Below are 27,046 nucleotides of genomic sequence, written 5' to 3' on the forward strand. Positions count from 1 at the left end.
CCAGGTTTACGCCCCAGAGCCCAGATTTACACCCCAGAGCTCAGATTTACCCCCTCAGGGCCCAGATTTACCCCCTCAGACCTCCCATTTCCCCCTCAGGCCCCGGATTTACCCTCTCAGGGCTCATATCCACCCCCTCAAGGCTCATATTTACCCCCTGGGGCCCAGATTTACCCCCTCGTGCCCTGATTTACACCTCCAGGGCCCTGATTTACCCCCTGGCCCCACCTTTACCCCCCTCAGGGCTCAGATTTAGCCCCCCAGACCCCAGCTTTACTCCAGGCCACGCCCCTCGAGCTCTGATTGGTGGAGCCCCCGCGGAGGGGGAGGGGGCGGGACGAGCCGCAGTTCTCACCGTTGCGCCTCCACGCCCAGACGCGGTCTTCCATTGGCCAGCGGGGAGGCGGGACTTTCGCGCCGCCGCTTCTCATTGGCTGCCGCTTTCCCGCCGCCGGGGCGAGGCGGGAGGCGGGCTCTTCGCCCGGCTCCGCGCGCTGATTGGCTGAGACGCGCGGAGCGGGAGAGCGGCGGCGCGTTCCCGGCGTGCACCGCGCGGTCGTGAGGGGGGCCGGGGGGTACTGGGAGGTACTGGGGGTACTGGGGGTACTGGGAGCACTGGGAGCACTGGGAGCGTCAGCGCGGGTTGGAACCGGGAGTCGCTGGGGGTTACTGGGAAGTACCGGGCCTTGGGGGAGGAACTGGGAGTTACTGGGAGCCCCTGGGGCCGTGGGGAGGGGGAAATGGGGAGCCACTGGGAGTTACTGGGAGCCACTGGGGGCTACTGGGACCTTGAGGTGGGGACTGGGAGTCACTGGGGGCTACTGGGAGATACGGGGAGCCACTGGGAGCGTCTGTGTGCCTTGAACTGGGAGTCGCTGGGAATGTGAGGGGACGGTTACTGGGAGTTACTGGGAATATGAGGGGACGGTTACTGGGAGTTACTGGGAATATGAGGGGACGGTTACTGGGAGCCACTGGGAATATGAGGGGATGGTTACTGGGAGTTACTGGGAATATGAGGGGACGGTTACTGGGAGCCACTGGGAATATGAGGGGATGGTTACTGGGAGTTACTGGGAATATGAGGGGACGGTTACTGGGAGCCGCTGGGGGCCACTGGGAGTTAGTGGGGGCCGCTGGGAATATGAGGGGACGGTTACTGGGAGTTACTGGGGGCCGCTGGGAATATGAGGGGACGGTTACTGGGAGTTACTGGGAATATGAGGGGACGGTTACTGGGAGCCGCTGGGAATATGAGGGGATGGTTACTGGGAGTTACTGGGAATATGAGGGGACGGTTACTGGGAGTTACTGGGAGTATGAGGGGATGGTTACTGGGAGTTACTGGGGGCCGCTGGGAATATGAGGGGACGGTTACTGGGAGCCACTGGGAATATGAGGGGACGGTTACTGGGAATATGAGGGGACGGTTACTGGGAGCCGCTGGGAATATGAGGGGACGGTTACTGGGAGTTACTGGGGGCCGCTGGGAATATGAGGGGATGGTTACTGGGAGCCGCTGGGAATATGAGGGGACGGTTACTGGGAGCCACTGGGAATATGAGGGGACAGTTACTGGGAGTTACTGGGAATATGAGGGGACGGTTACTGGGAGTTACTGGGAATATGAGGGGACGGTTACTGGGAGCCGCTGGGGGCCACTGGGAGTTAGTGGGGGCCGCTGGGAATATGAGGGGACAGTTACTGGGAGTTACTGGGAATATGAGGGGATGGTTACTGGGAGTTACTGGGAATATGAGGGGACGGTTACTGGGAGCTGCTGGGGGCCACTGGGAGTTAGTGGGGGCCGCTGGGAATATGAGGGGACGGTTACTGGGAGTTACTGGGGGCCGCTGGGAATATGAGGGGACGGTTACTGGGAGCCACTGGGAATATGAGGGGACAGTTACTGGGAGTTACTGGGAATATGAGGGGACGGTTACTGGGAGTTACTGGGAATATGAGGGGACGGTTACTGGGAGCCGCTGGGGGCCACTGGGAGTTAGTGGGGGCCGCTGGGAATATGAGGGGACAGTTACTGGGAGTTACTGGGAATATGAGGGGACGGTTACTGGGAGCCACTGGGAATATGAGGGGATGGTTACTGGGAGTTACTGGGAATATGAGGGGACGGTTACTGGGAGCTGCTGGGGGCCACTGGGAGTTAGTGGGGGCCGCTGGGAATATGAGGGGACGGTTACTGGGAGTTACTGGGGGCCGCTGGGAATATGAGGGGACGGTTACTGGGAGTTACTGGGAATATGAGGGGACGGTTACTGGGAGCCGCTGGGAATATGAGGGGATGGTTACTGGGAGTTACTGGGAATATGAGGGGACGGTTACTGGGAGTTACTGGGAGTATGAGGGGGTGGTTACTGGGAGTTACTGGGGGCCGCTGGGAATATGAGGGGACGGTTACTGGGAGCCACTGGGAATATGAGGGGACGGTTACTGGGAATATGAGGGGACGGTTACTGGGAGCCGCTGGGAATATGAGGGGACGGTTACTGGGAGTTACTGGGGGCCGCTGGGAATATGAGGGGATGGTTACTGGGAGCCGCTGGGAATATGAGGGGACGGTTACTGGGAGCCGCTGGGAATATGAGGGGATGGTTACTGGGAGTTACTGGGAATATGAGGGGACGGTTACTGGGAGTCACTGGGGGTACTGGGCCCCCCTGGGACCTTGAGGGGAGGAATGGGGAGCCACTGGGAGTGTGTGGTGGGGAACTGGGAGTCGCTGGGAATATGAGGGGGAGGTTACTGGGAGTACTGGTAGCCCCTGGGACCTTGAGGGGGGCAGCGGGGAGTCACTGGGAGTTAGTGGGAGCATGTTGGGGGTTACTGGGAGTCACTGGGGCTGGGGAAGGAGTAAATTGGGAGGCACTGGGGGTTACTGGGAGCGTGGGGGGGTGGGACTGGGAGTCACTGGGGCCATGGCAGGGGGAACTGGGAATTATTGGGGGGTTACTGGGACGAGGCAGGAACTGGGAGTCACTGGTTGTTACTGGGAGTCATTGAGGCTTGGGGGGGCGTACTGGGACCGTGTGTAGGGGGAAGCAGGCCCTCACTGGGGGTTACTGGGAGGTACCGGGACTGGTGGATGGCGGCGTACTGGGAGTTACTGGGGCCGTGGGGGCGGTTACTGGGACTTACTGGGAGTCGTCCCACCCCAAGGTGCCACCAATGGCCGAGAGTCACCCTGAGCCGCCAGGCGCTGGGTCCCCCCCAGGCACCCGGGTCCCTCCCGTCCCCCCGGATCTGCGGGGCCTCGTCCCCCCATCGCACTTCATGCTCCGCCCCCCCGGCCCCAGCACCAGGTAAGGGCCCCCCAGTGCTCCCAGTAACCTCCCAGTTAACCCCCCCCGGCCTCCCAGTGCTCCTTGTAATCCTCCCAGTAGCCCCCCCAGTAACCCCCCCAGTGCACCCGGTTGCTCCCCAGGTACTCCCGAATTACTCTTACTGTGCTCTCGTGTTCCCAGTAGCCGCCCAGTAACCCCCAGTGCTCCCAGTAACCTCCTAACAAATGCCCCAGTGATCCCAGTAAGCCCCCAGCGCTCCTGGTAACCCTCCCAGTAGCCCCCAACGCTCCCTGTAATCCCCCAGATCCCCCCCTCCGGTGTTCCCAGTAACCTCCCAGTGCTGCCAGTAGCCCTCCCAGTAAACCCCCCCAGTGTTCCCAGTGATCCCTGCGAGCCCTCCCAGTGCACCCAGTAACCCCCGATGCTCTCTGTAACCCCCCAGTGTCCCCCTCCAGTGCTCCCAGTAACCCCCCAGCACCCTCCCAGTGTTCCCAGTAATGCCCCACTAACCGTCCCGGTGCTCCCAGTAACCCCCAGCGATCCTCCCAGTAACCCCCAGCGATCCTCCCAGTAACCCCTCAGTGGTCCCAGTAACCCCCAGAGCCTGGACACCCAGGTCTGCTTTGACAGGACCCTGGAGGCGGAGCTTGAGGCTGAGAAGAGGCGGGGCCAAGCCCTGGAGGTGGGGCTTGAGGCTGAGAAGAGGCGGGGCCAAGCCCTGGAGGTGGAGCTTGAGGCTGAGAGGAGGCGGGGCCAAGCCTTGGAGGTGGAGCTTGAGGCTGAGAAGAGGCGGGGCCAAGCCTTGGAGGTGGAGCTTGAGGCTGAGAGGAGGCGGGGCCAAGCCTTGGAGGTGGAGCTTGGGGCTGAGAGGAGGGGTGGCCAGGCCCTGGAGGCGGAGCTTGAGGCTGAGAAGAGGCGTGGTCAGACCCTGGAGGCAGAGCTTGAGGCTGAGAGGAGGCGTGGTCAGACCCTGGAGGCGGAGCTTGAGGCTGAGAGGAGGCGTGGTCATGACCAGGGGGCGGAGCCTGATGGGGGGCAGCCCCTGGAGGAGGTGAGTCCAGGCTCTCGGGTCCCCTGGGGCCCATGTCCCCTCCCCTTGGGGACGTGATGGCCCTGTCCTTGGGGTGTCCCCCTTTTCCCAGGGTGTCTCCATGGTGGGGGTGACAGGGTGGCCCTCTGCCCTGTCCCCACAGTGTCCCCACGATGTCCCCATGTCCTCTGCCCCTCTGGTGTCCCTGGGGTGTCCCCCTGTCCCCAGGGTGTCTCCATGGTGGGGTAACATGGTGGCCCTGTGCCCTGTCCCCACAGTGTCCCCACGATGTCCCCATGTCCTCCGCCCCTCTGGTGTCCCTGGGGTGTCCCCCTGTCCCCAGGGTGTCTCCATGGTGGGGTAACATGGTGGCCTTGTGCCCTGTCCCCACAGTGTCCCCACGATGTCCCCATGTCCTCCGCCCCTCTGGTGTCACCAGGGTGTCCCCTTGTCCCCAGGGTGTCTCCACGTCCCCTGTCTCCCCAGTGTCCCAATATCCAGTGTTCCCAGGGTGTCCTCATGTCCCTTTGGTGTCTCTGTGGTGTCCCATTGCCCCCAGGTTGTCACCCTGTCCTCACGTTGTCCCCATGTTCCCTCTCCCCAGGATCTCCCCGTGCCCCCGCTCCCCACGGTATCCCAGTGTCCCCAGGTTGTCACCCTGTCCTCGTGGCGTCCCTTGTCCCCAGGATGTCTCCATACACCCTGTCCCCGCAGCATCCTCGAGGTGTCCCCCTGTCCCCGTAGTGTCCCCATGCTGTCCCTGTTCCCCCCAGTGCCAGCCCCAGGTGCTGCTGCAGGCCCGGCTCAGCGCCCTCGGCCACATCCTGACCATGCAGGAGCACGAACTAGGCCGCGAGGTGGGGCTGGGGGGGCCACAGGGTGCCCCTGGGAGGGGCTTTTGGGGGGCGGGAGGGAACGTAGGGTGCCCCTGAGGGGCCCTTTGGGGTGCTGGGAGGGGCTTCTTGGGTGCTGGGGGGCTCTGGGTGGGGGCCAGGGGGGTGCTGGGGTGGGCCCATGGTGCTTCGGAGGGGTTTGGAGCTCCCATAGGGTACCACTGGGGGGGCTTTTGGGGTGCTGGGGGAGCCGTAGGGTGTTGTGAGGTGCCCCTGGGGGGGGGGCGGGAGTGCCACAGAGGGTCCTGAGGGGCAATGGGGTGACACGGGGAGATGGGGGGGAGTCCTAGGGTGCTCTGGGGGGGTCCAGGGGGTCTATGGAGTGCTGAGGGGGAACAGGGATGCTCGGGGGTTGGTCTGGCGGGCCCTGGGGTGCCATAGGGTGCCCATGGGGGGGGGGGCTTTTGGGTTGCTGGGGGGGCTCTGTGGTGCCACGGGGGGGTCCTGGAGGCACAGTGGAGTGACACAGGGTGCTGGGGGGACGCTGGGGTGCTCTGGGGAGGTTGGGGCACCCCTGGGGTGCCATAAGGTGCTGCTGGGGCGGGCTTTTGGGATGCTGGGGGGACGCTGACGTGTAACGGGGAGGTTCTGGGGTGCTGAGGGGGTCTCGGGTGCCCCTGGGATGGACATGGGTGTGTTGGGGGCGGGGGGGGGGGGGCAGGCTTGGGTGGCTTTGCGATGTCTCTGGGTGCTTGGGGGGGCAGGATGTCAGTGGGGTGTCTGGGTGTCCCGGGACACTCACGCCTCCCCCCCTACCCCCCCCAGCTGCCCCCCCCCGAGGTCCCCGTGGCGGTGGCCCCCCCCCGGCTGCAGGCGCTCCTGGGGCGCTGGCGGGAGAAGGTCTTCGCCCTCCTGGTGCAGCTGCGGGTGCAGGAGGAGACACAGCGGGTGCTGCGGGCGCAGGTGGGTGCCCGGGTCCCACCTGGGGAGAGGTTTCTCAGTCCCGTCGAGGGGGGGGGGGTTGGGGGGCATTTGGAGTCCTGGGTTCCTCCTGAGGGGTGCCTGGGTCCCATCTGGGGGGGTTGGGGGGCACTCGGAGTCCTGGGTCCCTCCCAAGGGGTGCCTGGGTCCCATCTGGGGGGGTTGGGGGGCACTCGGAGTCCTGGGTCCCTCCCGAGGGGTGCCTGGGTCCCATCTGGAGGGTTTGGGGGGTGCCCGGAGTCCTGGGTCCCTCCTGAGGGGGCACTTGGACTCCTGGGTCGCTCCCGGGTGGGGTTGCCTGGGTCCCATCTTAGGGGTTGGGGGGCACCCAGAGTCCTGGGTCCCTCCCGAGGGGTGCCTGGGTCCCATCTAGAGGGTTTGGGGGGTGCCTGGATGCCTGGGTCCCTCCTGGGGGTGGCATCTGGGTCCTATTTGGGGTGACTGGGGGACACCCAGACTCCTGGGTCCCTCCCAAGAGGTGCCTGGGTCCCATCTTGGGGGGGGGGGGGCACCCGGATGCCTGGGTCCTACCTGGGGGGGTTAAGAAGTACTCAGAAGTCTGGGTTCCTCCCGGGGGGGGGGGGGGGGAGGTGCGTTCCTGAGTCTCATCTGGGGGGATTGGGGAGCACCCAGAGTCCTGGGTCCCTACCAAAGGGTGCCTGGATCCCATCTTGGGGGGTTAGGGGGTGCCCAGGCAGCTGGGTGCCTCCTGGGGGTGGCACCTGGGTCCCATTTGGGGGGTGCTCAGGCACCTGGGTCCCTCCCGAGAGGTGCCTGGGTCCCATCTAGGGGTGTTGGGAGGTGCTGGGACGCCTGAATCTCTCCCAGTGAGGGGTTCCCAAGTCCCTTCTAGGGGGGTTGGGGGGTTTCCCGGACGCCTGGGTCCCTTCCAGGGGTCACCCCCCCCCCCCCCGCCTCCCTCTGGGGGGGCTCCTGGTTGCCTGGGTCCCTCCTGGGAGACTCCCGGCCGCCTGGGTTCCTCAGGTGGGGGCGCTGGGGGCAGCGGTGGCAGCGGGGACGCGCCGGGTGATGCGGCTGGAGCTGAGCCTGCGCGAGAGGGCGGCCACCGCCGAGCTGCAGCGTCGGGACGCTGAGGTCAGCAGGGACACGGGGGGGACACATGGGGACCTGCTGGGGACACGGGGGAGACACATGGGGACCTGCTGGGGACACGGGGGAGACACATGGGGACCTGCTGGGGCCACGGGGACCTGCTAGGGACACACGTGGGACCTGCTGGGTAAATGGGGGGGACACGTGTGGGATGTATGGGGACCTGCTGGGGACATGGGGAACTGGTGGGGACAGGCATGGGACATATGGGGACACGCTGGGGACACGCGTGGGGTAAAGGGGGACCTCCTGGGGACGCAGGGGGACATGCTGGGGACATATGGGGACATGCTGGCGACATGGGAACCTGCTAGAGACATGGGGACACACGTGGGACCTGCTGGGGGACACACGTGGGACCTGCTGGGGAAATGAGGGGACACGCTGGGAACACATGTGGGATGTATGGTGACATGGGGACCTGCTGGGGACTCAGAGGGACACGATGGGGACATCTGAGGACACACCAGGGACACACATGGGACATATGGGGACATGCTGGGGACATGGGGACCTGCTAGGGACACAGGGACACACATGGGACACGTGGGGACATGCTGAGGACACAGGGACCTGCTGGGGACGTGCCTGGGAAATGGGGGGACACACTGAGGACACAAAGAGCCACACTGGGGACATGTGGGGATATGCCGCGGACATGGGGACGTGCTGGGGCCATGCAGGGCCACACTGGGGACATGGGGACACAGAGAGTCATGTCCGGGCTGTGCTGGGGATGTGTTGGGGACACACTGGGGACACAGGGATGGGTCAGGGATGGCTTGGGGACGTGGGGACACACTGGGGACATCACGGGGGGGCCACCTGGGGAGAGGTTGGGGACACGATGTGGACACGCTGGGGACATCGGTGACCAGCGGGCCGTGTCCCACTACCTGGCCGGGGAGGTGACCCAGAGCGGGGACACATTGGGGACGCGGGAGGGCTTGGGGACAGGTTGGGGATGCGGTGGCACTTGTCCCAGCGCCTGGCGCAGGAGGTGACGCGGCAGCGGGGACGGGCAGAGGCAGCTGAGGAGGCGCTGGGGGGACTGGCCCGGGCGGCTGCCAGGTACTGGGAGGGGACTGGGAGGGACTGGGGGACAACTGGGGGGGACTGGGGGACAACTGGGAGGGGCTGGAGGGAGCACTGAGAGGGACTGGGGGGGAACTGGGCACCGAGAGGGACGGGGGGGAGACTGGGAGGGACTGGGGGCCACTCTGAGGGACGGGGAGGATTCTGGGGGGGACACTGGGAAGAGCCGGGGGGGGACGACACTGGGATAGAGGCCAGGGGGTTACTGGGAGGCACTGGGGACACTGGGAGGGGACTGGGGAAGAACTGAGTGGCCTCTGGGGGGGGGGGGAACTGGGATGGGGAGACTGAGAGGTCACCAGTGTCCCTGTCCCCACATGTCACCGCTGTCCTGTCCCTGCTGCTCCTGTCCCTGTGTCCCACCCCGTCCTCATGTCCCACCCCGTCCTTGTGTCCCCCACCATGTCCCCCGTGTTCCCCCCCGTCCCTGTGTCCCCCAGGCTGGCCGGGGTGGTGACAGCACGCGAGGCTGAGGTGACAGCAGCCGCCGGGACCATGGTCACCCTCAGTGCCCGCCTGCGCCGGGTGGGACAGCGACTCCGCGTCCTCCAGGGTACGGGGGCATGAGGATGGGGAGGGGGACACAGGGATGGGGAGGGGGACATGGGGACGGGGGCACAGGGAGGGAGACGTGTCAGACAGGGAGGGGGACATGGGGACAGGGAGGGGATGGGGACACAGGGACACAAGAATGGCAAGGGGGACATGGGGATGGGGACACGGGGAGGGAGACGTGGGGACAGGGATGGGGACAGGGGGGACCGGGGCGGGGAGGGGACAAGGAGATGGGGCCAGGGAGAAGGACATAGGGACAGAGAGGGGATGGGGACACAGGGACACAAGAAGAGGGAGGGGGACATGGGGATGGGGAGGGGGGCAAGGGGGACCGGGGAGGGGATGGGGACAAGGGGGCACAGAGGCGGGAAGGGTGACATGGGGACATGGGGACAGGGAGGGAGATACGGGGACAGGGACATAGGAACAGGTACACGGGGACAGGCTTGGGGACGTGGGGGTGGGAACAGGACAGGCGTGGGGACGGCAACAGGGTGGCCCCGATGCCACTGTCACCCCTCCTCCGCAGCGGGTGGCCCTGGACTTCATCCTGTCCCCAGGGCTGGTGACCCCGGTGTCATCCTGTCCTCAGGGCTGGTGGCCCCAGCGGTGGCCTTGGACCGGCCGCGGTGGCAGCGGGACCCGGCAGGGGACGAGTGAGTGATGGGGGAGGGGTCCGGACGCCTGGGTCCACTTTGGGGGTGTTGAGGGACACCAGGGGACCCTGAGGGTGGGAGGGGACCCTGTGGGTGACATTGGGACCCCAAGGGTGGCATGGGGACACTGGGGGGGGCGGGCATTGGGACCCTGGGAGTGACTTTGGGACCACAGGGATGGCAGGAGACCCCATCCCCACTCTTGGGGATCCCAGGGGTGACATGGTGGCACTGTCCCCATCCTGCTGGCCCTGACCCATGTCTGGGGCCGGGGGTGACACAGTGATGCTGTCCCCAGCCCGGTGGCCAAGGTGACAGGCAGCGCCCATCTGCTGACAGGGACAATGGCCAGGGTCCGGCACAGTGGTGAGTGGGGACGCGTTGGGGACGCGTTGGGGACACCCTTGGCAGGGAGGACACCAGGCAGGGGACATCACCGATGGGACATGAGGGGACACCGGGCAGGTGCCAGGGGACGCACTGGGGAGCCAGTGCCACCCTGTGCCCCTGTGGATGAGCGGTGGCTGCCATGTCCCCACCACGGCCTGTCCCTGTCCCCGCAGCCGTGGCCTTGGGGTTGGCTGAGGAGGTGACACACGGCCAGGTGACAAAGGACAAGGTGATGCAGGACAAGGTGGCATGGGGCGAGGTGAGGTGGCTTGGGGACACAGGTGGGGATGTGGGGGACACAGAGAGGGGACATGGCGGGGCTGGAGACGTGGGGAGTTGGCATGGGGAAGGGCCAGGGGACATGGGGAGGGGATGACAAGGGAGGGACACCGGTCTGGGAGGGCACTTGGGGACATGGGTGGCTGCTGTCCCCGTGTCACCCCCTTGTGTCACCCCTAGGCCACCCCCCGTGGAGACAGGATGGGTCCCCCCCCGGGCAGAGGTAGGTCTGGCCCATGTGGCACCTGCAGGTGTCCCTATGTCCCCCCCATGTCCTTGTGTCCCCCCCGCAGTGTCCTGTGACACTCCTGGGTGCCCCCAATGTCCTGTCCCCCATGTCTCCAATGTCCCCCCAGCCCCCAAGTGTCCCACAATGTCCCCCCATGTCCTCCCAATGTCCCCGATGCTCCCCCCATGTCCCCAATGTTCCCCTAATGTCCCCAGTGTTCCCCCCATGTCCCCAACATCCCCCCAGCCCTCCAGTGTCTCCCCAATGTACGCCCCCATGTCCCCAACGTCCCCCCAGCCCTCCAATGTCTCCCCAATGTTCCCCCAATGTCCCCAACATCCCCCCAGCCCTCCAGTGTCTCCCCAATGTACCCCCCCATGTCCCCAACATCCCCCCAGCCCTCCAATGTCTCCCCAATGTTCCCCCAATGTCCCCAGTGTTCCCCCAATGTCCCCAACGTCCCCCCAGCCCTCCAATGTCTCCCCAATGTACCCCCCCACGTCCCCAACGTCCCCCCAGCCCTCCAGTGTCTCCCCAATGTACCCCCCCATGTCCCCAATGTTCCCCCAATGTCCCCAACGTCCCCCCAGCCCTCCAATGTCTCCCCAATGTACCCCCCCATGTCCCCAGTATCTCCCCACGTCCCCAGTGTCCCCCCAGTTTCGTCCCCCAGCCCCCAACGTCCTTCCATGTCCCCAGCGTCCCCCAATGTCCCTCCCATGTCCCCCCCCCCAGCGGCGCTGGGCTCCCTCGTGAAGCAGCTGCAGGCCCTGGGCGCCGCCATCCTCGGGGACGATGGGGACAACGGTGACAACGGTGACCCCTCCTGACCCCTCCCACCCTGCTGGCGGACCCAGGCACGCGGGTGAGTCACCCCCACCACCCCAGCCAGCGGGGAGGGGACCGGTTTGGCCCAGTCCAGCACTGGTGTGACCCACGCGCGTCACCTCGTGTCACTTCCCAGATGTCACTCAGCTCCTGCTCAGGTTTACGGCTAACGCAGCTCGTGCCCAGCGTGTCCGGGGGGGGGGGACGGGGGACGGACAGGGGACACACGGGGAACACCGGCTCCGCGCCGGAGGAAGGCTGAGCGCTCGCATCATCGCTTGGGCAGCTCGTTTTGCTCATAGATACGCAAATTAACGAATTAACGAGCTGTAAGCGATGAAACCTCACGACCTGAGCGGCGAATAAGCGAATTCAGGTGATAAACCACTCCGTGCAAAGGGGATTTGAGCCCTTGGTGCTTTGTTCTATTTCTTAACGAGCTCGTCAAGTTTAATTTTGAGAGCGCCAAACGGACCGTGATGCTTTATCGGCGGCAGAAGCGGGATCTCTCCCGGTGTTCGCGGCGAGGACTTGCTCCCGTTTTAATTCTTCTCTTCTAGTTGGTGCGCGGGTAACGGAGAGAAGGCAGCAGAAGCAGACGTGAGCTAAAATCCCTTTTATTGCTGGGAATGAGGCGCCTCTCGGCTGGGAGCCCGAGAAGGACCCCGCGTTACACGCTTGAGTCCTTACGCACGATTTTAAGACCACTCGCGTGCTCGTTTTTCCACGACGTCGCTTGTTGCCGTTCACTTTGGAGCATTTGTTCAGGCAAACGCCCCGCGCAAGCGCGCTCAATGCGTATTTCTTAGCTGAATTTGCACTATTTTGTCGCAACTTTGCTGCTTTCGGCCCGTTTTGGTCTGGTTTCTTCGAACAGCAGATCCTTTCGTAGAGGCGAGGTGGCTGTTGGTCCCGCTCTCTCGAGCGGGTCTGCGAAGCCGCCTTTACCGTGGACCTTTTCCTTGTGTTAACGTTCCCTCCTTTTGTTTTGTGCGCGCTTTAAATTGGAGCAGAACAGCGTTTGTATCCGTGAATTTTGAGCGAGACGGGTTGAGTATATTTGCGTAAACCAGCAGAACGTGATCCCTAAACCAAGTAGAACAACTAATAGCGTTAATATCCAGCTGATAAATTGTTTCAATATCGGGATAATAGAAAGAAAATAGATTTGAGAACCAGTTCCACCGTTCTCTTCCTTTCGGATCCTGTCTTCTGTTTTGTACTAAAGCTCTTTTAATTTTTTTCAGTTCGGCTTCTACAGGTTTACTGGGGATCTGGGGGTGCCGGTGGGCAGCAGGCTCGACAGGAGTCAGCAGTGTGTCCCGGCAGCCAAGAGGGCAAACCGTTATCCTGGAGTGTCCCCGTCCCCCCCCCACCCCGGTCCTGGTGTCCCTGTCCCCGCTCTCGGCGTCCCCATCCCGGTGCATCGAACACGGCATCACCAACCGGTCAAGAGAGGGGATCGTCCCGCTGCGTTCGGCGTCGGTGCGGCTTCACCTGGGGTACCGCGTGCAGATCTGGGCCCCACCGTTTGAGAAGGACGTGAAGGTCCTCGAACACGTCCAGAGGAGGGCAGCCCGGCTGGTGAAAGGCTGGGAAGCGTGTCCCGTGAGGAGCGGCGAGGACTTTGGGCTTGTCTAGTTTGGAGAGAAGGAAGCCGAGGGGCGACCTGAGGAGGAGACGTGGAGAGGGAGGTGCTGATCTCTCCTCCCCGAGATCCGGGGGCAGGACGCCTGGGAATGGCTCAAAGCTGCGCCGGGGGAGGTTCGGACTGGACCCGAGGAAGCGTTTCTTGGCCGAGAGGGTGGTCAAACCCTGGAACGGGCTTCCTGGAGGGGTGGTCGATGCCCCGAGCCTGGCGGCATTTAAGAAGCGTTTGGACAATGTCCTTAATAACAGGCTTTAACTTTTGGTCAGCCCTGAAGTGGTCGGGCAGTTGGACGAGATGATCTTGTAGGTCCCTTCCAACTGAAAATCTCTTCTGTTCCTCTCCTCCCTCCCTCCTCTCCTCCCTCTTCTCCTCCCTCCCTCCCTCTTCTCCTCCCTCTTCTCCTCCCTCCCTCCCTCCCTCCCTCCTCCCTCCCTCCTCCCTCCCTCCTCCCTCCCTCCTCCCTCCCTCCTCCTCCCTTCTCCTCTTCCCCGCCTCTTCCCCTTCTCCTCCCTCCTCCTCTTCCCCGCCTCTTCCCCTTCTCCTCCCTCCTCCCTTCTCCTCCCTTCTCCTCCCTTCTCCTCCCTTCTCCTCCCTTCTCCTCCCTTCTCCTCCCTTCTCCTCCCTTCTCCTCCCTTCTCCTCCCTTCTCCTCCCTTCTCCTCCCTTCTCCTCCCTTCTCCTCCCTTCTCCTCCCTTCTCCTCCCTTCTCCTCCCTTCTCCTCCCTTCTCCTCCCTTCTCCTCCCTTCTCCTCCCTTCTCCTCCCTTCTCCTCCCTTCTCCTCCCTTCTCCTCCCTTCTCCTCCCTTCTCCTCCCTTCTCCTCCCTCCTCTCTCCTCCTCCTCCTCTCCTCCCTTCTCCTCCCTGGTTGGCTGTAAGTAACTCTTGGTTGCCTCTAAGATTGCTTCCCCATTCGATTGCTGTCCCTCCATGTAATAACGCGATCGAAGTGGAGGTGGCATTCCGGGTTTTTGCTAACTCCCGGGCCACCTTTATCAGCCGGAGGTCGGCACCTCGCGCTGGTGCAGGCCGCTGGTGATGGGCTTAATGCTACCGCTTCCCTTACCAGATTGCCGTTTGAGTCACAGTCCGGTGGTAGAGCCTGAGGTAGGCTCCCTCCGCTTCTTCTCGTCTTAGATTTGGTTGAGCAACCTGATCTGGTTGAAGATGTCCCCGCTCATTGCGCGAGGGTTGGACTAGATGACCTTTAAAAGTCCTTCCCGACCCAAACCGGTCTACGATTCTGTGATTTCTTGCTAGCAGGGAGACTGTGAGTCTTCCAAGCGTGCACGGACCTCAGGTATGTCATTATAGACCTGGAGTCCCCATAATAGAAACCATCCTTTTGGGAGATAAAGGTCAGCGGAACAATAGGAAACCTTCCTCGGTGTGTTACAGATTAAATCGTCGTCAGATTTACTGATGGTGCAGCAGCGTTAACTCTACACGCGCAAGATTCGGCTGGAGTTACCTTGAGAAGTTGGAATCGTATAGCACGTTGATTTGTCCGTGCGGCCGGTGGTGTCAAGACTTGCTCTATATTGGGAAGTTGACCGTAGGTCAGGTTTACCCAACCTGTAGTCAATTTTAAGGCGAACCTTAAAAGTCGGGCAAATTTGAGTCGTTACATATTAGTGGCAGGGGTGTGCTTGCACGTACGAGCTGCTCGAGGCGACCGGTTCGGTGGGAGCGGAGATAATTTGTGGGCGTCCGTGCCGTGGCGAAGACTGAAAAAAACAGACGTTGAGCCGTTAACGACCAGGAGAAAAATTCAAGAGAGAGGGATGGCGAAATCCCAAGCGGGATTTGTTCCGGATCGAGAGCCGCTGGATGGGTCTTGGTAATATTTGGCAGGAGTTTGGCGGATGGCAAGCTTGGTGCAGGTTGGAGGAGGGAAAAGGAGAAAATGCCGTCTGCTGGTAACTGGGCGGTCTTGGAGCAGCGACGGATACGATTGATGAGTAGGAAGGGGAAAATGTAGGGTTGGAAGAGGAAAATGAGGAAGAAGAAAATGAGGAAGCGAAGCGTAAGCAATTAGAAATGCAAAATAGACCGCTCGAGTCAAAACTTCAGCCCCAGGTAGTTCCGGAAGGTGAAGAGCGCAGGAGGAAGTGGTTGGAAGCCACTTTAGACCCGGTTCAAGTTCACTGTGCCGTGGATGATGATGGTTGGGATATCTGGAAACGAGCAGACCCGCAGGCAATAACGAGGATGTTTTCCTGCCCTCTTGGCACCAGTAATTCAGGCTGAACAACAGAGCGCACCGGCGGGGGCCGCAAAACTCGTCTCCAATTAATTGATCTGGAGGAGAGACACCGAGGTAACCCAGGGGAAACAGCCGTGGAGGGGCTGGCACGGATCCGGACGGCCGGAGCCAACCACCTCCACCTTATCCCCGCTGAACCTCCATCGTTAGCATCAGGTCCGGGAATATTGGATACCGCGGGGCCAAATATTCCCAGGCCCTTACGGATTTGCGCTGGGGACGCACTCTGCGTCCCACCGATCGGGGGGGGGGGAAAGCCTTTGGACTCGGAGCTGAGAAATCGTTAGCTTTAGCCGTTAAGACGGGCTTAAACTATCTTATTTTCCAAGAGGTCCTTCAACGTACGCTAGCAGATTTCTCACTCTGCGCCCCACGGGATGAAAAACCGGGGGAGAACCTCAGCTAAAATAAATGGAATAAAAAAGAGATGGTCCGTCCCCATGCAAAATACAAGGGGAAAATTGGGAAACGCGTTTGGATCATCATCGTAACTTCTCGTGACGGTCCTCTGGGTCCTGACCTGCGTCAGGAGATGGGGGTGACGCCGTAGGATTTACAAGGATAACGATGGGAGCCAGAGGATGTGAGGGATGTGAGCTCGGAGACAGACCCAAATCTATCGGCACTAAGCCCAGACCGGGAATCTATGGGAAACCAGGGTCGGGGCTCGGTTTCAGCGGAAGCACTCGCGGCCACTGCTCCCACCGCTGAGGATCCAAGTCCTGAGGGTAGATAAGGACACCTGCAGAGTCGCAAATCCATCGCCAACTGCTGCTCCTCTGCCCCACCACAACCTAGTTAATATTCCACGATATGAATTAACCTTCCGGTGTTAAATCATCCTGTTTCTGGGTCAATAAAAGAGCTGGAAGAAGGTTGTCAGGTCTCGTCCCCCTCCAGCTCTCCAGTGTGACCAGTAAAGAAACCAAATGGCAAGCGGAGACTAACATCTGGACGATGTTTAAGAGGTGGACGCCCAGCAGAAGCTGTGGAACAGGCTGTGGAGGTGATTATAACGCACCGACACTTAATTGAGGTAGAGGAAGGAAAGAAGTAAGGACCCAGCCGGGAAGTGACGTTCTGAGGAGTCGGATGAGAGGTGGGAGGAAAACGGCTCCCGCTGAGGTCCTACGAGAAATCCGAGAGTTACCCAGCCCCGAGGAGAAAGGAGTTAGGTGCCGAGACAGGGACTTTAGGATTTGGAGGACGCGTATTCCAGGATTTCATATAATAACATGACCGTTCTATAACTTACTCAAGAAAAATGCAGTCTGGGCATGGACTCCACCCCGTGAAGAGGCCCTGGAGCTTCTAAAGGCCAACGTGAATGTGTATCAGTCACTGGGACCCTTCCACCCTCTGCAGTCCCTCTCGCTGCGTATCCGGGTGGGAGAGATGGGATATTGGGGGACTATGTCAACAAGGACCTCCCGGCTCCAAGGAGCTCCAACTCCTGGTAGAGTGCTCAGCACAGTTCCTCAACCTTTGAAGAGGTTCTAGCAGCTTATGAAGGGGTCGGGAACAACTGAACCCTCAACTCGGGGAAGAAGCTTAACGTTCCACGTGCCCATACCTCTTCTTAAACCTCTTCTCGGCAGTAAACCACCGCCTTTAGGTGTAGCACCTAAGACCACTGTACGGAGGTGGGACTGTATATCCATCACGGGTGGCTTGACTAAGGAGAATAAAGCTGCTGAAGCTGTGGAGCACACAGCAACGGCCACTGAATACACGAAGCCTCCACGTTCTCCTACCCAGGATGCTCCTGAGCTCAATCCCCGCCAACCAGATGGTGTCCGACCGGTGGGAGCGCTCATAAAACGTCGGCTGAACGGCAAGGAACGGCTGCTGCTGGATCTGTAGCTGATGGACTTGGCGGTAATGGAGCGAGTAGAAGGTTCTACTCAACTGGGCCGTGGTGTTAGTTCTTAGAAACGGCATATGGAACCACATACGTCCCGGACCGTATACGTATGGGCTGGTGCCACGCAACGGCGAGGAAACTGGGCAAAACGCAACCGGCGGATGGGGAACGGAGACGTACGGAGAAGAAAATACCGGGAACAAAAAGACCGGATGACCGTCTCCCGTCCTACTGCTATAGGGCACGGAGCCACGCACTGGGAAAATACCACTCGGGTGGCCAGGTGGGACCGATACGGGCAACCGCCAGTAGAAACGTGGCAGGATTTTTCTTCTACCTCGAGTATTGGATGGTTGAATGGCTCCGTGAACGGCGGGGGACACGCGGACCCGTATCATCATGCAGCAAGGCCGCGTTGGCCAAGCTCTAAGCAACAAGCGGTCCCACCAGCGAGGACTCGTGGAGTTGGGAACGGTAGGAGGAGTTATCAGCAGTCGACCGCTTAGGGAAGGGAAAGTCCTTTGGGACACTTGGTAAGTTGACTCCATCTCCCCCGTGACGCCAATCTCCGAAGGATGGAAATTTACGGTGACCGGAGTTGAAAGAGTAACGAGTTTGGGTAATGTTTTCCCTCCAGGCACCGCGGCAGGATGGTTTGGTGAGCACCCGATGCCATAGATCACAGAATCATAGAATCATGAAGGTTGGAAAAGACCTCTAAGATCATCGAGTCCAACCGTCAACCCATGATGATGGGTCACCTCTTAAAACAGGAGAGGAACGGTGTCTTGAGCGTGGAGTTAAGCGGACTTTGAAACCCTACCGAGCTCTGAGGAAGGGTGCGGCGGAAAGCTGGAAGGGGTTGATTAAACAACTCAAATGGCAAAACGATGATGCTAATTAGGGGAGGAACTTACGGGAGACCATACAAGTGTTGAACTCATGGCAGACTCCGACGGGTAGTCCGCTATAGAGAGGTCCACGTGCTGACCCAACAGCAGCAGGATGCTTTGAGCACCTCCGGGCGGCCAGGAGAGCGGGCGAGGAATGGAAAAGCCATCCTTGGGAAACGCCGGGTGGGAAAACGCAGTCTTGAGGGAGGGGAATATGGGAAACGGTGGGAGCGAGATGACCCGTCCCTGCACGCGACCCAAGATCTTGGTCTTCTTTTCTCCATCCCTAGGAACCGCTGACCTCCTGGGTGAACAAGTGGAAAGCTGTCCTTGAACCTTCATCCTACGGGAAGTATCCACCTAGAAAGTGCAGCGAGCGTTCCCGGGAGCTTTGTTAACACCCGGTGAGGTGTTGCCACCGGAGAAGATGTGGAGAACATCTAAAAAGACGAGAACCTTCATGTGATGGACAATCCTAACCCTTCCATGGGGAAATCTGGCATTCCCTCACAGAAATCTTGATGGATAATCAAGGAAATCCAATTAGTCCATCGTGTCCCAGCTGGTGACCTCCGCCATAACGTGGACACTGAGACCCAACGTACCCAGAACCCACCGGTGGGGCAGCAGGAACCGAGGTGTCCACCCGCCCACACGCACCCACCTTTCGCGTAGGTGGGCAGTAGGGTGTATCCAGGAATGGGGATCAGTTTGGCCCTGGTGGGACCCCACGTCCCCACGTGTCACCCTGTAGATGACAGTTCCATCCCGGTTTGGCTCTGGTGGGACCCCACGTCCCCACGTGTCACCCCGTAGATGACATTGCCATCCCGGTTTGGCCCTGGAGGGACCCCACGTCCCACGTGTCACCACGGGTGGGACCCCACATCCCCATGTGTCACTCCATAGATGACAGTTCCATCCCGGTTTGGCCCTGGTGGGACCCCATGTCCCCACGTGTCACCCCGTAGATGATAGTTCCATCCCCGTTTGGCCCTGGTGGGACCCCACGTCCCCACATGTCACCGCGGGTGAGACCCCACGTCCCCACATGTCACTCCATAGATGACAGTTCCATCCCGGTTTGGCCCTGGTGGGACCCATGTCCCACGTGTCACCCCATAGATGACATTGCCATCCCGGTTTAGCCCTGGTGGGACCCACGTCCCCACGTGTCACCGCGGGTGAGACCCCACGTCCCCACGTGTCACTCCATAGATGACATTGCCATCCCGGTTTGGCCCTGGTGGGACCCCACGTCCCCACGTGTCACCCCGTAGATGACATTGCCATCCCGGTTTGGCCCTGGTGGGACCCCACGTCCCCACGTGTCACCACGGGTGGGACCCACGTCCCCACGTGTCACTCCATAGATGACATTGCCATCCCGGTTTGGCCCTGGTGGGACCCCACGTCCCCACGTGTCACCACGGGTGGACCCCACGTCCCCATGTGTCACTCCATAGATGACAGTTCCATCCCCGTTTAGCCCTGGTGGGGACCCCATGTCCCCACGTGTCACCCCGTAGATGACATTGCCATCCCGGTTTAGCCCTGGTGGGACCCCCACGTCCCCACGTGTCACCCCGTAGATGACATTGCCATCCCGGTTTGGCCCTGGTGGGACCCGTCCCCACGTGTCACCCCGTAGATGATAGTTCCATCCCCGTTTGGCCCTGGTGGGACCCCACGTCCCCACGTGTCACTCCATAGATGACATTGCCATCCTGGTTTGGCCCTGGGGGACCCCATGTCCCCACGTGTCACCCCATAGATGACAGTTCCATCCCGGTTTAGCCCTGGTGGGACCCCACGTCCCCACGTGTCACCCCGTAGATGACATTGCCATCCCGGTTTGGCCCTGGTGGGACCCACGTCCCCACGTGTCACCCCGTAGATGATAGTTCCATCCCCGTTTGGCCCTGGGTGGACCCCACGTCCCCACATGTCACCGCGGGTGGGACCCCACGTCCCCATGTGTCACTCCATAGATGACAGTTCCATCCTGGTTGGCCCTGGTGGGACCCATGTCCCCACGTGTCACCCCATAGATGACATTGCCATCCCGGTTTAGCACCTGGTGGGACCCCACGTCCCCACGTGTCACCCCGTAGATGACAGTTCCATCCCGGTTTGGCCCTGGTGGGACCCCGTGTCCCCACGTGTCACCACGGGTGGGACCCACGTCCCCACGTGTCACTCATAGATGACATTGCCATCCCGGTTTAGCCCTGGTGGGACCCCACGTCCCCACGTGTCACCCCGTAGATGACAGTTCCATCCCGGTTTGGCCCTGGTGGGACCCCATGTCCCCACGTGTCACCTCGTAGATGACATTGCCATCCCGGTTTGGCCCTGGTGGGACCCCACGTCCCCACGTGTCACCGCGGGTGGGACCCCACGTCCCCATGTGTCACCCCGTAGATGACAGTTCCATCCCGGTTTGGCCCTGGTGGGACCCCGTGTCCCACGTGTCACCACGGGTGGGACCCACGTGTCACCCGTAGATGACATTGCCATCCCGTTTGGCCCTGGTGGGACCCCACGTCCCCTTGTGTCACCCCATAGATGACAGTTCCATCCCAGTTTAGCCCTGGTGGGACCCCCCGTCCCCACGTGTCACCCCGTAGATGACAGTTCCATCCCCGTTTGGCCCTGGTGGGACCCTACGTCCCCACGTGTCACCCGTAGATGACACTGCCATCCCAGTTTGGCCCAGTCCCACACTGGTGGGACCCCACATCACCCCGTGTCACCCCGCGGGGGACAGTGCCATCCCAGTTTGGCCCAGTCACGTACTGGTTCTCCCCGTCCCGGTGACCCCAACGCTTTATTTTCTTTCTTTTCACAGCTTTGCCCCTTTTTTCGCACCATTTCAGCCATTAAAGCTCGGGGGGTCACACGGTGGCACCGTGTCTGTCGGGGGTGGCACTTGGGGACACAAGTGTCCCGCAGTATTTGGGGGGGAGGGGCGGATGTCCCCAAGGACAGGAGGGTCCTGGGGGGACCCTGGGGCACCCGATGGGGACAGGGGTGTCCCAGGGTCCTGGGGGACCCTGGGGCACCCGATGGGGACAGGGGTGTCCCCGGGGGGGGGGTGTGGGACATTGAGGCCCCCCCCCATGGGGACAGGGATGTCCCCGGGGGGGGGGGGGTGGGACATTGAGGGCCCCCCCCCATGGGGACAGGGGTGTCCCGGTGGGGGGAGTGGGACATTGAGGCCCCCCCAAGGGACAGGGTGTCCCGGGGGGGGGGTGGGACATTGAGGCCCCCCCCCATGGGGACAGGGGTGTCCCCGGGGGGGGGGGCGGTTGCGACAGGCAGGAGGACCCCGGGGGGGGTGCCTGCTCCCGTTGCCACGGGTTACCCGTTGCCACGGCGACCCACCGGGCCGCAGCGCGATCCCCCACAGCGACGCCTGTCCCGCCCCGCGCCCCACCATTGGCTGCCGCGCTCCCGCCCTGCGTGCGCTGATTGGCCGGTCCGGCACCGGCAGCGGAAGTGAAGTCCTAGAGATGGTCACTCCATAGATGACAGAGAGCCTAAAGCCCTGAGCTGGGGCCTAGAGCCCTGAGCTGGGCCTAGAGCCCTGAGCTGGGCCTAGAGCCCTGAGCTGGGCCTGGAGCCCTGAGCTGGGCCTAGAGCCCTGAGCTGGGCCTAGAGCCCTGAGCTGGGGCCTAAAGCCCTGAGCTGGGCCTAAAGCCCTGAGCTGGGGCCTAAAGCCCTGAGCTGGGCCTGGAGCCCTGAGCTGGGGCCTAGAGCCCTGAGCTGGGCCTAGAGCCTGAGCTGGGCCTAAAGCCCTGAGCTGAGGCCTAGAGCCCTGAGCTGGGCCTAGAGCCCTGAGCTGGGCCTAAAGCCTGAGCTGGGCCTAAAGCCCTGAGCTGGGGCCTAGAGCCCTGAGCTGGGCCTGGAGCCCTGAGCTGGGCCTAGAGCCCTGAGCTGGGGCCTAAAGCCTGAGCTGGGCCTAAAGCCCTGAGCTGGGGCCTAGAGCCCTGAGCTGGGCCTGGAGCCCTGAGCTGGGGCCTAAAGCCCAGAGCTGGGGCCTAAAGCCCTGAGCTGGGGCCTAGAGCCCTGAGCTGGGCCTAGAGCCCTGAGCTGGGGCCTAGAGCCTTGAGCTGGGCCTGGAGATGAGATGGGCCAGAGTCTGAGCTGGGCCTGGAGCCCTGAGCTGGGGCCTAAAGCCCTGAGCTGGGGCCTAGAGCCCTGAGCAGGGGCCTAGAGCCCTGAGCTGGGGCCTAAAGCCCTGAGCTGGGGCCTAGAGCCCTGAGCTGGGCCTAGAGCCCTGAGCTGGGGCCTAGAGCCCTGAGCTGGGGCCTAAAGCCCTGAGCTGGGGCCTAGAGCCCTGAGCTGGGCCTAGAGCCCTGAGCTGGGGCCTAGAGCCCTGAGCTGGGCCTAGAGCCCTGAGCTGGGGCCTAGAGCCCTGAGCTGAGCCTGGAGCCTTGAGCTGGGGCCTAGAGCCCTGAGCTGGGCCTGGAGATGAGATGGGCCAGAGTCTGAGCTGGGCCTGGAGCCCTGAGCTGGGGCCTAAAGCCCTGAGCTGGGCCTAGAGCCTTGAGCTGAGGCTAGAGCCTTGAGCTGGGCCAGGAGGTGAGATGGGCCTAGAGCCCTAAGATGGGCCTAGAGCCTTGAGCTGGGGCCTAGAGCCTTAAGCTGGGCCTGGAGCCCTGAGCTGGGGCCTAAAGCCCAGAGCTGGGCCTGGAGATGAGATGGGCCAGAGTCTGAGCTGGGCCTGGAGCCCTGAGCTGGGGCCTAAAGCCCAGAGCTGGGCCTAGAGCCCTGAGCTGGGCCTGGAGCCTTGAGCTGGGCCTGGAGATGAGATGGGCCAGAGTCAGAGCTGGGCCTGGAGCCCAGAGCTGGGGCCTAAAGCCCAGAGCTGGGCCTAGAGCCCTGAGCTGGGCCTGGAGCCTTGAGCTGGGCCTGGAGATGAGATGGGCCAGAGTCAGAGCTGGGCCTGGAGCCCAGAGCTGGGGCCTAGAGCCCAGAGCTGGGCCTAGAGCCCTGAGCTGGGCCTAGAGCCCTGAGCTGGGGCTAGAGCCCTCAGCTGAGGCCTAGAGCCCTCAGCTGGGCCTAAAGCCCTGAGCTGGGCCTGGAGCCCTGAGCTGGGCTTGGAGCCCTGAGCTGGGGCCTAGAGCCCAGAGCTGGGGCTGAAGCCCTAAGCTGGGCCTAGAGCCGTGAGCTGGGCCTAGAGCCTTGAGCTGGGCCTGGAGCCCTCAGCTGGGCCTGGAGATGAGATGGGCCAGAGTCTGAGCTGGGCCTGGAGCCCTGAGCTGGGGCCTAAAGCCCAGAGCTGGGCCTGGAGATGAGATGGGCCAGAGTCTGAGCTGGGCCTAGAGCCCTGAGCTGGGCCTAGAGCCTTGAGCTGGGGCTAGAGCCCTCAGCTGAGGCCTAGAGCCCTGAGCTGGGCCTAAAGCCCTGAGCTGGGCCTGGAGCCCTGAGCTGGGCTTGGAGCCCTGAGCTGGGGCCTAGAGCCCAGAGCTGGGGCTGAAGCCCTAAGCTGGGCCTAGAGCCGTGAGCTGGGCCTAGAGCCTTGAGCTGGGCCTGGAGCCCTCAGCTGGGCCTGGAGATGAGATGGGCCAGAGTCTGAGCTGGGCCTGGAGCCCTGAGCTGGGCCAGGATCTGAGCTGGGCCTAGAGCCTAAGCTGGGCCTAGAGCCCTAAACTGGGACCAGAGCCTGAACCTGGGCCAGACCTTAAACCGTTCCCCCTACCCCCACCCCCCCCCCACCCCCCACCCCCCCCCACCCCCCCCCGCCTCACTCGCAGGCCCAGCACCCCCCTCCCCATCGTGCCCCCTGACAGAGCGGCCGGTGTTTGGCCAAACCGCTCCGCAGGCGGAAGCGCCGGCCGCAGCGCTCGCAGGCCCGCCCGGCCCCGTCGTGGGTCTTCATGTGCTCCGTCAAGTGGTGCTTCAGCTTGAAGCGCTTGTGACAGGCGGCGCAGGCGAAAGGCCGCAGGCTGAAGGTCAGCATGATGTGCCGATCCCGCTTGGGCTTGACGGCAAACCGTTTACCGCACAAGCAACCGAAACGTTTGCCGTCGGGAGCCGCTCCCAGCTTCACCGGGGCGTGGAGGGCTTGACCTCGGCCCAGGATCTCGTTCCCGTGAAGGTCCACCGGCTTCCAAGACGGTTGCGGGAAGACGGCCGCCCCGCCGGTCGTCGCCATCGTGCCGCCGGTCGTCACCGTCGTCCCGCTGCCGCCCGCCGGGATGACGTAGCTCACCTCCGCCGGCGCGAAGCCGCCCGCCAACTCCGCCGCTGGCAGGAGGCCCTCGACGGCGGCGGCGGCGTCGCCGCCCGCCTCCTGCTTGATGTAGAAGATCTTGGGGGGCTCGCGGGCGTCTCCGGGCGCCCCGTCTTCCTCCTCCTCCTCCTCCAGCACGATCTGGAGGGCGTCGGTGGGGTGGCGGCGGCGGCGGCGGTGGCCGCCCTCTTCCTCCTCCTCTTCTTCTTCCTCCTCCTCCTCCTCCACGCAGATCTTGAGGACCTCCTCGCCGGCGTCCTTCAGGAGGGAGCTCAGGGATGACGTCGCCGCTGGCGCCACGTCGGCGGCCACGCGGATTTTGAGGACCTCCTCGCCCCCCTCCTTGGTGAAAGACGGCGTCGCCGCGTCACCGCCGCGGGCGGCCCATGAAGAGCCATCGCCACCACGCACGGGCCACGATAACGATGACGATGATCCATCACCACCACGGGTGGACCAGGAGGCTCCTCCATCACCACCGCGGGTGGGGACACGATGAGCCGTCGCCACCCCGCGCGGTCCACGAGGCCGATGAAGACCCGTCGCCACCGCGGGTGGGCCACGACGACGCTCCGTCACCACCGCGGGTGGGACACGACGACCCGTCTCCACCACGGGTGATCCATGACGATCCTCCGTCTCCGCCATGGGTGCTACATGAAGACCCATCACCACGGGTGGTCCACGATGACGCTCCATCTCCACCGTGGGTGACACATGAAGACCCATCTCCACCACGGGTGGTCCACGATGACGACGCCTCACCGCCGCGGCCAGTTGAGGAGGAGGAGGAGGATGACGACGATGTCACCTCGCTACCCCGCCCAGCCCACCGGCACGCCCCGCCCTCCAACTCCCTCAGGATCTCCGAGCACTGATCCACCACGTGCCACATCTGGAGACCGCTGGCCACCAAGAGATGACCGGGCAGGGCCTCCAACAGCAACGTCAAGCGCCCGAATAGATGAGGTGCAGGAGCCCCTCAAAGGCGTCGGGGTCGATGGCGGGGGGCAGCAGCAGGCGCCCCCCATCCTGCAGCAGCAGCTTGTCGTGGAAGAAGGGGGACGCGGCGGCCAAGACGCTCTTGTGGGCCGGAAAGATCCGGCCGCCCACGTGGACGGCCACGTCGCAGAACTTCCCCTCCAGCCGCAGGCGGTTGAGGGAGTCCAGCAGAGCCGCCGCGTGCTGGGGGAAGGAGATCTGCACCCGGCCCCCCTCCGCCGCCATCCTCCCCGCGACGAACCTGCGGGGGACAGGTCTGTCACGCGGGGCGGGGTGGGGGTGGGGGGGGGGGGGCACCCGGTCGCCCCCTCGGGCTCCCTGTTGCCGTGTGGGGCTGCCCTGTCGAGCCCTCGGGTGCCCTGTTGCCCCATGGACTGTTCTGCTGCCCCATGGGGTGTCCTGTTACCCCCTTGGAGTGCCCCGTTGCCACCTCTCGGACACCCTGTTGCCCCCATGGGGTGTCCCATTGCCCCCATAGGGTGCCCCGTTGCCCCATGGGGTGCCCTGTTGCCCCTTAGGGTGCCCGTTGCCACCTCCCAGACACCCATTGCCCCATGGGGTGTCCTGTTGCCCTCTTGGGGTGTCCCTGTTGCCCCCTTGGGGTCCCCATTGCCCCATAGGGTGCCCCGTTGCCCCATGGGGTGCCCCGTTGCCACCCCTCGGACACCCTGTTGCCCCATGGGGCTCCCTGTTGCCCAACTGAATGTTCTGCTGACCCATGGGGTGCTTTAGGGCCCCATGGGGCACCCTGTTGCCCCCTCAGATACCCTGTTGCCTCTTGGGGTGCCCCCTTGCCACCCCTCAGACACCCTGTTGCCCCATGGGGCGCCCTGTTGCCCCCATAGGGTGTCCTGTTGCCCCATGGGGTGCCCCCTTGCCACCCCCCAGACACCCTGTTGCCCCATGGGGCGCCCTGTTGCCCCCTCAGACACCCTGTTGCCCCATGGGGTGCCCTGTTGCCCCTTAGGGTGCCCCATTGCCACCTCCCAGACACCCTGTTGCCCCATGGGGTGTCCTGTTGCCCCCTCAGACACCCTGTTGCCCCACGGGGTGTCCTGTTGCCCTTTGGGGTGCCCCGTTGCCACCTCTCAGACACCCTGTTGCCCCATGGGGCACCCTGTTGCCCAACTGAATGTTCTGCTGACCCATGGGGTGCTTTAGGGCCCCTTGGGGTGCCCCGCTGCCACCCCCCAGACACCCTGTTGCCCCATGGGGTGCCCTGTTGCCCCCTCAGACACCCTGTTGCCCCCTTGGGGTGTCCCGTTGCCCCCTTGGGGTGCCCCATTGCCCCATGGGGTGCCCCGTTGCCCCTTGGGGTGCCCCATTGCCACCCCTCGGACACCCTGTTGCCCCCTTGGGGTGCCCCATTGCCCCATGGGGTGCCCCACTGCCCCTTGGGGTGCCCCATTGCCACCCCTCGGACACCCTGTTGCCCCATGGGGCACCCTGTTGCCCCTTGGGGTGCCCCGTTGCCACCTCTCGGACACCCTGTTGCCCCCATGGGGCGTCCTGTTGCCCCCATAGAGTGCCCCATTGCCCCATGGGGTGCCCTGTTGCCCCTTGGGGTGCCCTGTTGCCACCCCTCAGACACCCTGTTGCCCCATGGGGCACCCTGTTGCCCCCTCAGATACCCTGTTGCCTCTTGGGGTGCCCCGTTGCCACCCCTCAGACACCCTGTTGCCCCATGGGGCGCCCTGTTGCCCCCATAGGGTGTCCTGTTGCCCCATGGGGTGCCCCCTTGCCACCCCCCAGACACCCTGTTGCCCCATGGGGCGCCTTGTTGCCCCCTCAGACACCCTGTTGCCCCCTTGGGGTGCCCCGTTGCCCCATGGGGTGCCCCGT

The 27,046-nt window shown here is 63.1% G+C and overlaps 2 protein-coding genes across 2 annotated transcripts; one reads left to right on the forward strand and one right to left on the reverse strand.

The window, feature by feature from the left end:
* Nucleotides 1–523: 523 nt before the first annotated feature.
* CCHCR1 (coiled-coil alpha-helical rod protein 1) lies at nucleotides 524–18,797 on the forward strand. The gene is made up of 14 exons (XM_076360850.1): nucleotides 524–585; nucleotides 3,178–3,320; nucleotides 3,933–4,353; nucleotides 5,106–5,189; nucleotides 5,991–6,128; nucleotides 7,131–7,241; nucleotides 8,245–8,330; nucleotides 8,795–8,907; nucleotides 9,502–9,565; nucleotides 9,864–9,931; nucleotides 10,129–10,214; nucleotides 10,415–10,457; nucleotides 11,199–11,328; nucleotides 18,252–18,797. The coding sequence occupies exons 2-13, from the start codon at nucleotides 3,187–3,189 to the stop codon at nucleotides 11,291–11,293; spliced, it is 1,443 nt and encodes a 480-aa protein (XP_076216965.1). The 5' UTR covers nucleotides 524–585; nucleotides 3,178–3,186; the 3' UTR covers nucleotides 11,294–11,328; nucleotides 18,252–18,797.
* Nucleotides 18,798–23,713: 4,916 nt separating this feature from the next.
* Nucleotides 23,714–25,429, reverse strand: ZBTB9 (zinc finger and BTB domain containing 9). Its single transcript, XM_076360864.1, is given in 3 exon segments — nucleotides 23,714–24,736; nucleotides 24,738–25,162; nucleotides 25,165–25,429. Coding segments are annotated over 3 exon segments (1,713 nt in total).
* Between the last annotated feature and the right edge of the window lie 1,617 nt (nucleotides 25,430–27,046).

The sequence above is a fragment of the Aptenodytes patagonicus genome, chromosome 31 (genome assembly GCF_965638725.1).
Source record: "Aptenodytes patagonicus chromosome 31, bAptPat1.pri.cur, whole genome shotgun sequence".
Classification (NCBI taxonomy): Eukaryota; Metazoa; Chordata; class Aves; order Sphenisciformes; family Spheniscidae; genus Aptenodytes; species Aptenodytes patagonicus.

Excerpts from the sequence above, each read along its gene's own strand:
- CCHCR1 (XM_076360850.1), top strand. The coding sequence starts at position 3,187 with ATGGCCGAGAGTCACCCTGAGCCGCCAGGCGCTGGGTCCCCCCCAGGC. Across the intron at positions 7,242-8,244 it reads TGCAGCGTCGGGACGCTGAG|CGCCTGGCGCAGGAGGTGAC; the intron begins GTCAGCAGGGAC and ends CACTTGTCCCAG. Across the intron at positions 10,215-10,414 it reads ACAAGGTGGCATGGGGCGAG|GCCACCCCCCGTGGAGACAG; the intron begins GTGAGGTGGCTT and ends TGTCACCCCTAG.